Source organism: Sparus aurata, chromosome 5 (assembly GCF_900880675.1).
Source record: "Sparus aurata chromosome 5, fSpaAur1.1, whole genome shotgun sequence".
Taxonomy (NCBI): domain Eukaryota; kingdom Metazoa; phylum Chordata; class Actinopteri; order Spariformes; family Sparidae; genus Sparus; species Sparus aurata.
Genome location: NC_044191.1, coordinates 14,140,839 through 14,152,175, shown reverse-complemented (window position 1 = coordinate 14,152,175; position 11,337 = coordinate 14,140,839). Strand labels below are relative to the sequence as shown.

The window sequence follows — 11,337 nt, the reverse complement described above, 5'->3', positions numbered from 1 at the left end:
CCAAAAACTAGAATTAGAATGAATAATTTATTGACACCTGTACACAGTTATCAAAGAGCAGTTTGATTTCAAGATTCCACTTCAACTGTAGATTGTAGGTATCGGTTTTTCTGTTAATGGATAAGTTCACCCAAACATCTGGAGGGAAAGTCATGAAAGGTTTCCTAGTCCACAAAACATTCACAGAAACACACCACTTCAGCATTCTCCTGAAGTAGATGAGGACTTGTTTCAAAACATAAAAAAACAACTGAAAAAACAAAAAGTTTTCAGAATCCAGAAGGACGAGGGGGGGGGGGGGGGGGGGGGGGGCATTGATTTTTAGGTTTTAAAATGAGTCCCCATCCAATTCTGTTGTTTAGGGAAATACAGCAGAGCTGTTTTGCTGGAAAGCTCAAGAAATGTTTGGTGGTCTACAAAACGTCACCAGACTTTCCATCAGCATGACATCGAGCAATGACTGAATTTTTATTCTTGGGTGAACTTTTCCTTTAAGCTTTACTCATTCAGGAAGTCTCACCGAGATCTCCTTCGCAAGAGAACACTGAGAAAAAATTATATACAGAAAATCCAAACATGAAAAGTCTGTCACACAGTGGTCTGAATATTGAAAATATCAGCGAGCCTTACAAAAAAGTCCCAAAGAGGAATGAACGTCCCTGACTGTAAACCTTCCCCAGTTTTGAGTTGGTATAGGAAACTTTGAAAGCTAACTGGTTGGATCATGGTGGTTCACTCTAATCTCAACTAAGGTGATCATGCAAGAAAAATATCCCACAAATCCAAAAGTATCTATTAAAATGAATATTTTCACTCTAAAAAGCACCTTATCATTTCCAGCAGTGTCCATATAAATGTACAGGCAGGTCATGAGTCACAGAAAATATTTATTTACAAATGTTTATTACAAAGATTAAAAGAACAAAAACATTTTCCCTTTGAAATGCATTTAGTCCCGATGCCAAACCAAACCTAAGACAACTGAATGCTCTTGGCCTTTGTGCATTTTATCATGAGGTACATAGTAAGTGCTTTTTTAAATACAAGAGTCTTCTATCTTATACCCTTTTGCTTTCCAACACCATCACATAAATGTGTGTCACACTCAGTAACAGACACTCTTTTCCATAACATCCAGCAACACGTCATCCAACAAGTCCCACAGTCAGTCAGTGTCCTGGTAAGTAATTTCCAGTCAGTTTGGAATTGATATGCCAGATGCCAGACTGAAAAGGAGAGAAGAAGCGTGAGGCATGGAGGAGCACTAATTTGCTGGTATGTGAACCATTCCAGCCTGAATCATTTAAGTCATTTCAAAATTAATGTTTTTTTAACTTTCAGGTTATCCTCTCAGAGAGATAACACAATTGAACGTACATAAAAGCGAAGGCAGTAGAGAGCTCTCATACCAAAAAAACCTTGATACAAATTTACAGCTACAGTTCAACTATATTTCCTGGTAGTTCTTCTAAATCATTTTAATGACACTACAGACATCTTTAAGTATTGGATCGATAGTCACAAAGGAGTGTTAACAAGGCTATAGAACTAATTAATAGACATGTAAAGACAATATGTGTAACTCTCATGATTACAGAACTCTCACGTTTAAAGAAAACCTGAATAAAGTGGCCATGTTTGATATGTCTTCTCCCTCTCAAATAAAAAGGTCAGATCTCAAATGACAGCATTTTAGCTTATTCACAGAGTCAAATGTCAAGTTGTATCGCCCATCTTCTGCCTCAGTCTATTCAAAGTTATTTATAGGCACAAAGGTCTCCTGTGAGCATGAAGAAGGACTGTTGGAGGGCGTGTGTTTTCCAGACGTTTGACAGACTGTTTGTTTTGTGTTTTTATGGAGGCTTGGTGAAGGACTGCATGGTGGGGTTATCTGGACTTTGGTGTCCTGGCTGTATAATGGGTGTAAAGGAAGTAGTTCTTGCTTGTATGTGTGACTCTGCGCCTGGCTGAAGGCCTCGGGTGTGTGGTGAATGTATGCTTGACTCAGAGCCAGGCTGATGATCTCCGTCTTTTCCTTGTAGAAGCGCAGCTCTACGCCTCGACGCCGGGCCAACACCAGCTCCCTCTGCGCCACCTGCAGCTCCTCCGCGAGTCGTCCCGGTGACCTTTGCTCACGGCCGAGCCAGTCCAGAGCTAAGCTGCTGCGCATGTACTCATCAAGTCCTCGCTGAGAGTAATAGGTAATCACACTCTGAGTAGGAGGAAGGAAAAAAAGGCATAACTGAGAAGCTCAACCAAAGTTAGCTGAAATCAGGGATGAGATGTGTCCTTGGCAAGGCCTACCTGTCGAGAGCACTGCCTCTCCCTCAGAGCCTTCAGTGTCCCATTCCAGTGCAACAGCTGAAAAATGGTCATCATCTCCTACAGAGGGCCAGAGGGAGGGAGAAAGCTCCTCAGAATAAATGAAACACAAAGAGTGAGAGTGAGTCTTGCAAAACCATATAACTAATGAACTGAGTAACAAACCCACGCATCCAGCTCTGTGTACACACGTCCGACAGAGATAACATATGAACACACCTAAACTGTGGATGATTGGTTTGAAGAGATATTGTAAATCTTTTCATACCAGGTAGGCTTCATCCTGATTTATAAAAAACACTGTCTGGCTGAACAGCTGCCATGTGTTAAGAGCTAGTGACATTTGCGTTAAACAGAGAGAGTCTATAGATTAAATGAACCTAATGAGACACAGATGGAAAATATCACACGTTGGTTGTCTGGGGTCGAAGTCCATGTTGTACCTGCCGGCCTGTTTGCTCTGTTTCGAACTGTACATCTGCTCCATGCTACTTGCTCATCTGCTTGAAAAACAAACCATCGGACAGCCCTGGTGTTGATTTCATGTATAAATGATACGCAGACGGCTGCATGCCATATGTGTAAAGATTTGACGTGTGTGTGCCAATGTATTTCAGTTTCTGTGCGTGTACATGTGCGCACATTTGGAGGTGTGTGTATTACTTGGAAGTGTTTCATCTTTATGAGCCATGTTTTAGCAGGAATGATAATGAACCTATTTCCTCCTGCTAATAGCCCTCTGTCTGCAGACGTATGCTTATTTACACAAAGGTAGAAATATAAGGTGTTTCATACCAAGACTCCCTGTCGGGGTCTAGCTGAGAGTGAGATGGAGTGTGAATACATAAGCTAAAACAGACTTGGGCTGTAATGATAACACCGGGGGGTGTAATTATCACCCACCAGTTGTAATTTTTGTTATGTTTGGCTTAATAATTCCCAATTTAGGTGTGTAAAATGATAACAATTTAAACTGGGGTCCAATTATAAATACTAGATTAGATCCCCAGGCTTGAAGCGGCACTTCAAAAAGCCTAGCCTATCCTTTGAAGTAAATTGATCTTTCACAAAATTACCACATGACTTCACATGATTTATGAGCATGGCTACAAGAAAAATAGCATTTTGCAAAATGTTTTACCTGGAACTCCAGCATGGTCCTTCCCATGTAGGAGTGGAGCAGCAGACTGTAGGTTCCTATACTGGTGCTCGAATCACATGCGTCTTCAACAGAGACCTTAACAGAGCCAGCATTCATGTTAGACTAAAAACTCCTTCTGTGTCATTGATACAGTCTGAAATGGCTAATACTGTGTCGGCGCTGGCTCACACTCTCAGCACTGTCTGTTTCGGCCTGCTGCAAGCTCTGAGTGATGAACTGAGCGCTGATGCGTCGACATGGCAGCTCGTTCACAAGTGAGTTCATCAGAGCCACGCGGGCTGCGTCCCTCCGCGCCTCTGCCTGAGTGCCACACACCTGAGGATGAGAGACGATGAACACGAAGGGTTGAAATGTCACAAAGAGTGGAACAAGAGAGCAAAAAGATGTGAAACTTCCTCACAGTGCGCGCTTATATTAATGAGCCTCGGGTTGAATCACTTTGAGCCAGTGAGTTCTGTCTTTAAACAGGCGCCCACTCTTAGTTCCATTTTGACGATTTTACACTTCATTACAGCTAATCATGGGATCAGAACTCAAATCACCAATGAGATTAGGACATTAGAGGTATTCACAAATAACCAATCACATGCCTCCTGTTGAGCTGGGGGCTGCTGTCTGGGTCACAATGAGCCCATTGATAGGCATTGTGGAATTTTAACGGAATGACATCAATTTAAAACAACCCTAAAAGTCTGTGTGACTGTGTGTTAATCGTCACGGAATGACCTTTAAATTTTGCTTCCGAGTGTCTGCCTCTGAATATGAGACTTACAGATTATAACCTTTTGTTACCATGTATGCCAAGAGGCTAAGAGTTAATTTGAATCAACAGGTATACTATCCATTTAGGTCGTATAATAAACTATCAAGAAATAAAGATCACCTGCATCGTATCTCTTAACAACACTTTTAGCTCATGTTTGGTCGACTATGTGTTGTCGCCACATGACTGTGATATTTCCAGTTCCACGCGAAGGATAACTGGTGTAAGTTCACACAGAGCAAAGTGTCGAAATCCTACCAGACAGCACCGGTGATGATAAACACACCTTGTAGTTGCCAAAGCAGCTTCCTCCAGGCAGGGTGACGTAGCAGATGTATGGGGGACCAGGAGATGGTGCAGACTCGTATAGCAGCAGGCTCTCTGTCTGGACGTCCCCAACAGAAACACCATCACCAGATACACTGATGGAGCCGTTTGACTGGCTCATCTGCCTCTGCTCCCAGAAGTTGTGGAGCATGGCCACGACATTCACTGTACACATGTAATAAGGAAGCATGTCAAAAACAGCACTGTTTTTCCTGTCAGAGTCAGATTTTTGGGATATTTTTTTCCATATTATGTCTAGTGGGAATAAAATGTCCAAAATACACATTTAGGTGTTTATTTCAGTTCAGGTTTCTGTTCAAAAAATGTATGCAAATTAGTGCATGTTTAATTAGGTGCACTCCTTTAAATTGTCAGAAAACTTTTGACACAAAAAAATGTCTAATAAGTAATCAACCGGGGAACTTTCATGCGAAAATGAATTATTCTGTTTTATATTGTTTATTTATGTCTTTAAGAGCTGTTTTCTCAAAATGACTTTGTTATACTCGTACCATAATCGAAGAGTCTCTTCAGTTGCACTTGCACACAAAACGCTCCAGTCTTTAAAGAGTGGGTTTGTTCATATATAATTCACTGCCTGATTTATACAACATTTAATTTTCTAAAAATACATAGAAATAGATTTCTGTTTGTTGGCAGTATTTTCTGTTTTATGGATTGATTAAACAAATTTTGTCTTTCTTAATGGAAATCCATGCAAATTGTTTCATATTAAATTGCATAACGAATCAATTACATATTTATACATAACATTTCAGGGGGAAAAAAATGATTTAATGTAAGTAATCAACATTCTTACCCTATTCATCTGTAGTGTCTCTGCTAAGTAAAATCAGAGATGGAAGTTTTTGTTTGAGACACATTTTGAGAAAACGTCTGAAAAGATGTGTCTTTAACCTGTGGTGATTAAATCTGGCATCTATAAATCAGCATTCCCAGACAGAGTTTTCATGAAAGCAGAATCAGGAACTTCAAGTACCTCCCATAACTTACACGAATCAGCATTTTGTAACCCAATGAGCTTTTCCTGACCCTGAAATAAGTTTAAACACTTCCTGTGTCTCCCACTGTGTGCCAAATAATTCACTACAGCTCAGTCTATGGCAGCAGGGATAACTTGACTGTCACTTGTTTGAGGAAATACAAGAAAATTATGTGAAACCAGTTAATTCCTTGCCTGGTTTTTAATTATTTTAGTGCATCACTGTCAGGTCATCACTGGTAAACACAGTTGGTAAGTTTGATTCTTACATCTAAAACAAAGATGTGTCTATTTCCATATGAAAGTAACATTAAATTCCTCAGTTACTCACAGTCGTTGTGGCTGGTGTCAGTCTCACTTTGTGACAGGTATGACATGATGCTCTCCTCCATTTGCACTCTACTCATCTTCATCCAGAGTTTTCTGCAACAGCTGCCTCAGACACGTTCAGTCAAGTGCTTCTCATCAAAATAGTCCATCAAAACACCACACGTGACCCTAGAAATGAGCATCCAACACAGCCGGCACTGCTCAGGATGGGAACATCATGAGGAATAAACTCAAAATCTGAAAACCACTTCTGAACTCTCTTTCTCCACCTCCTAAACCGCATTCTCCCCCCTCCTCCTCTCCTGTGTGAACATCTCACCAGAGTTTTGCTTTTGAAGCGGGCCACCTTTGTCACCCTTGTTTCCAATTAGCTCAGAGGGCCCCTCATTCTTTCTACACATGCACACACACACACACACACACACACGCACGCACGCACACACACATGCACACACACACGCACACACATGCACACACGCACGCACACACACACACACACACACACACACACACACACACACACACACACACAGCGGTGCAGAGCTGGAATGCTGAGCTCCTCCCTTTTGACTGTGCAGCTGGCTAATCCCTGAACACAGACCTGCATGAAGTTGGTTGGTTGAACCACAGACAGCACGATCATCATTGAGGAACAGGAAAAATAAGAACAGTTCTGAAGTATATCACTGGATGCTTCTTTTTATATGAAAGAGCAGCAATTTCCAGCACCTAAAGGACAGTCTTACCCAACATGTAGTGTCTGAGATGAGTGGGGGTGGGATACTTTTGACTTCAAATACTAATTTGAGGCCACGGAGCCCAGGGTCTGAGCTCCATTCACCCTCTTCAATATGAATGGGCATTGTTCAAGTCTGAATTCACTCGCTCCCTGAAAGCCTCTTACACATAAATGAACCAAATTCTGAGGGAGAAAAAAAAAGTGGTTTCTTAGCTCCCAGTTCCTCTGCTCTGCTTCTCATCTCTAACATCTCATGTCTCATTCTCTATTGAGTCATGTCAGAGTGACAAGCAAACAGGGTTTATATGTCTAATTCTTGCTCCTTTTCATGCTGAATGTATTTTGTATTTGGAGCATGTGTGTTCCCACATGCTTGTGGGAGTTGTGTTTTTTGATTGGCTGCTGTGAGTGGAGGTAGAGATCTAGACAAATTTCCATAATAGTTAGAGGCCTTTGATTGACTGGCGTTCAGCATGAATAAAAGCTCCCCATGAACTTGTTTGAATCTTAAATCCACACCCACATTAGTCATTCTGTCAGCAGTGTCCCGAGACCTAGAATGAACTTGAAGCTACAATGACAAAAGTTACTCAGTGGTTTCTCTGGCTTCTGTTCCCATTGTGAAGGTTGATGTGAGAACTGATTAAGAAGAATTTGCTCACTGTGCAAACACATCTATCACAGGTGCATATTTTGCCCTGGCAGAAGAAATATTTTCTAACTCATTTGTTAAACAACTCTTTTGAAATAACAGAGAAGAACACAGCTTATCTGTATTGTTTCAATGTTTTAATTACCAATCATACAGTTTCAACATAATAAGTCGGCGATATTTACATTAGACTGTATTGAACATGATAGTTCACTGCAGTTCCAACAGACAAAGGAGCAGAGGATCCACGCAGTATACATGTTAATCAAACAAAAAGGCATGTTGACAACAATTCCATCTGTCCACCACTGCAGTCCTGTTTATCCCCAGAAGGAGGCAGAGTCCATACTAGACTTGATGTTACTCTGGTTCTCTCTCCTGGATTTGGTCACCAAGTTGGCCTCTCCCTTCTGTAGACGTCTCCTCTGCGCTGCCTTCTGCTGCTTGGTGAGCTGCCTCCGCACCTTCTGACGGACTACCTCCTACAGGACACACAAAAACAAGGATAGCAGGTTACTACAGATGAACGCAGCGCTGTCTGTCTCTGCAAGGCAGACACAACAGTATGTGGATTTGTTTTCTCTGCTACACCTGTCACAATCCTTGACAATGTGAAAGCTCTTTAGCAACACCTACAGGCCATTCCAGTTGTGTCTAAAAGTGGGTACTGGGATTGCTTCAATGCTTGAAGAAACGTCCGATTTGTCAAAATTCTTAATGATGTGTGTGTTTTTCTTACTGGTGGTATGGTAGAACAGCTCCCTATGCTTCCCATTGTGCCTTCACTGTCTGTCCTTGTCCTCCTGTGCTCTGCCATGTGTAGAAGACTGTCTGAGTCTCTGCAAGAGAAAAAAACACATTTTAAACCAAGCACAGAAATGTACTGCTATATTTTTGTTAAATGTCTCAAGTCACCAGACATGTTAACTTTCCGTTTACCTGAAGGGTTTAAACTCTTTGTTGGAGTAAGAGAGGTCTGACAACTCTGGACAATCATCCTCTGCCTCATTCAACTCTTCCTCCAATTTCTCCTCTTTCTTGTCATTGATTTGAGAACTAGGCTCTGTCTCAGTCTCTGTTTGTTCTTCCCCTATTTCCCTCCTGTTGTCCTCATTTCGTATATCTGTACTTGTGTCGCTGACTTTTAGACCCTCCAGTTCGAGCACTGCATGCTTATATTCCTCCATGTCGAAGCCATCTTCTTTTTTTTCTACTTTCTTGTCTGAATCCTCTTTGTCATTGCCCTCCTCCTCCTCTTCATCATCATCATCATCATCATCATCATCATCATCTTCTTCTTCCTCAGGTCCAGCTGGGTGTAGCAATGCGGCATCTCTCTCCAGATCTTTGGTGAAGCCACTAGCTGAGACTGCGACATCTAGAGAACAAGACCGCCTGCAGGAACAAAGTTCAGTGACAACAAAACAACATGTCAGAATTTATTTCAAGTGAATGTAGAAATTCGAAAGTCTTAATGATGCAAATTTTCAATGGTCTCACTAAAAAAATAAAAAGTTATTTGTACATGTCTTAAATGCACACCAATACAGTTTTCTTCGTATTCCAAGAGTTTAATTTTCACCAAAAGATAAATGAGCAGGTACCTGATGTCTTTGAAAGTTGGGAAGAGCTCGCTCTCGTAATTGTACCGTTTTGCAAAGAAATCTCGGATACATTTGACATCTCTGTCAAAATACCTGAAAATAAAAATTGGCAAAGTGAACATAATAACACTTGATCACTTGCTTTATTAATTTGGGGAGTTTATTTGTAATTTTCAATTACATAAATGAGGCACCAACCATTCAGCGTTAGGATGTGAGGTGGACACCATCTGAGGGAAGTCAATCATGGTTATGTGGTCCTGGTCATCCAACATGAGGTTGAACTCGTTAAAGTCTCCATGAATCAAGCCATGATTGGCCAGTTTGACTATGAGCTCCATGAACTCACTGTACAGCCCTGATGGATCCTGAAGTTCATGCACCTGACACCTGATGGTGGGGAGTACAGACAAATTACATAAGAAACTGAGGGTAGGTAAAGTGTAACACGTAAAGCAAGAACGCAGGACGGCTAGTTTACATACAGTGGATATCCATTGATGAGCTCCATCACGACAGCATGTCTGTTGTAGTCCACAGGTTTGGGAACAGGAAAGCCCTGATCATACAATGCCTGAAAAATTAGTAGATGAGTCAAAAGATGCATCACACAAGACTGGATTCCTACTGCACATCTTATGAATTGCTGCTGACATTTTCTGTCTATTTCATATAACTTACATGTGTTCTCTGATTTGTTTCATTACCTTCATGTAGGCATACTCCTTCATGGCAGAGAGGCGAGAGAGGTAGAGCCAGGACATGTTCTTCCTGTGTTTGTGGTAATCTCTCTTGTTCTTCAGGTTCCTGAAGGAGGTGCGACCCAATCTGTGAAGCTTCAGAGCATACTGCTCCCCGTTTGGACTTGCCACAATATAGATATCTACAGGTAAACACAAATACATATTTGTACTACCATAAGCACAAGAGGGTTTCTGACCTAGGCTAAGCAGCCTGGAAACCTGCTGTGAAAGTATACTTAAAAAAATATTTAGAAGTTTAAATATTCCACACTTGAGTTTACTTGTGCGAACCATAGTATGATACTGTACATATCAATAAAAATATGTCGTATGATGCGACTGATTTACACTTAATCATGCATGCCAAATGACAGGTGGCTATATAGATATACAGTATGTGCACAAGGAATGTGATTGTTGGTCTTACCTGACTCTTTACCCACACCCATCTGGTTGCCAACTGAAATGACCACTTCTCTGGCGCACAAGGTCTTCAGAGCCAGGTAGTCATATCCTCCATAGTTCAACCTGTAGCCCTGCACAGCTGAAATGAACATACACGTGCCACATTAGAAAAATAACCTATATGTACCACTTGTGCCAGGACTAATGAAGTATAGCAAGTATTTTAGCGAGTATTCTTACTCTTGCTGCATTCATAGACCACAAGCTTGTGTTTGACGAGCTCTCTGAGGATCTTGTTGCAGCCGCCGTGTTTAAGGCTGGCGATGGAGGACAGGAGGCTGACTGGCACAATCTCATGGTTCTTCATCCCCATTTCAACCTGTGAGAGGGGAAGTACACATGAGGTAATCTGATTATCAAAGTGCTGTTGAAACAACAGGGCGATATATGCTGCAAGATTAATTGAAATTAATGAGCACTGCATGTAAACAGTGTCTGGTGAGACACATTTGGGGGATTTCACACTGAAAAGACTTAATTGGGAAGATATCTACTTGATTAATTTAACACAGACGAGTTAAAGATAAAATTAGGAAGATATTTCTGGAATAGAATGAGGACTGTGGATTTTGTCCCCCATCACTTAGGGTGACATCACTTTAGGATGTGAGCTCTTCAGCCAGTATGTACAAAAGAGATAATTACAGCATTCTACATCCCATTAAATGAACATTATGTACGCAGGACACAAGACAAGCTATCTTTCAAAGCGGTAGAAACAGAAATTGATAGGGAAAAATATCCCTACTAAGAATATAGATCATAATAAAAAAAATGTTATAGATAGCAGTTGCTGGTTATAACAAACTTGTAACCAGATATTCATACATTGTATGCTGATTTCGCTTTATCAACGTTATTTAACACCCAGCTGACAACAGTAACGTTGCTTTACCCTATGCAAAGGTGGCATACCATCTTTACCGTAACGTCGTCTCATGTTAGGTTAGTGTCAGTCGCTATAAGACCAAAGCTAGCTTAGCACAGGCTAACTAAGCAGGGTAAGAACTGCTCGCTACTTACCGCTGTGAGGACCCGGAAGTCATCCCGAGACAAATATCTCAACACCACAACATTCAGCTTCCCCATGTTTTAACCAGTGCAAAAACAGTACGTGTGATATAATATTGTTACTAATTCTTCCAAAGTTCAGCTGTCCACATTTTTAGTAAACACACGTGTAAGGCGGAAGTTCCCGGAGCTGAGACGGACGGAGAGTACGTCACT

At 41.3% G+C, this 11,337-nt stretch overlaps 2 protein-coding genes across 2 annotated transcripts; both read right to left on the bottom strand.

Moving 5' to 3' along the window:
- Window positions 1-886: 886 nt before the first annotated feature.
- Window positions 887-6,296, bottom strand: LOC115581119 (protein limb expression 1). The gene is made up of 6 exons (XM_030415984.1): window positions 5,909-6,296; window positions 4,534-4,739; window positions 3,653-3,799; window positions 3,464-3,559; window positions 2,305-2,382; window positions 887-2,212 (listed from the first exon to the last, which is right to left on the bottom strand). The coding sequence occupies exons 1-6, from the start codon at window positions 5,988-5,990 to the stop codon at window positions 1,748-1,750; spliced, it is 1,074 nt and encodes a 357-aa protein (XP_030271844.1). The 5' UTR covers window positions 5,991-6,296; the 3' UTR covers window positions 887-1,747.
- A 1,120-nt stretch (window positions 6,297-7,416) lies between these two features.
- Window positions 7,417-11,337, bottom strand: riok2 (RIO kinase 2 (yeast)). Its single transcript, XM_030417555.1, has 10 exons — window positions 11,134-11,337; window positions 10,291-10,429; window positions 10,073-10,189; window positions 9,610-9,785; window positions 9,388-9,476; window positions 9,101-9,292; window positions 8,903-8,995; window positions 8,238-8,693; window positions 8,038-8,137; window positions 7,417-7,780 (listed from the first exon to the last, which is right to left on the bottom strand). The coding sequence occupies exons 1-10, from the start codon at window positions 11,197-11,199 to the stop codon at window positions 7,619-7,621; spliced, it is 1,590 nt and encodes a 529-aa protein (XP_030273415.1). The 5' UTR covers window positions 11,200-11,337; the 3' UTR covers window positions 7,417-7,618.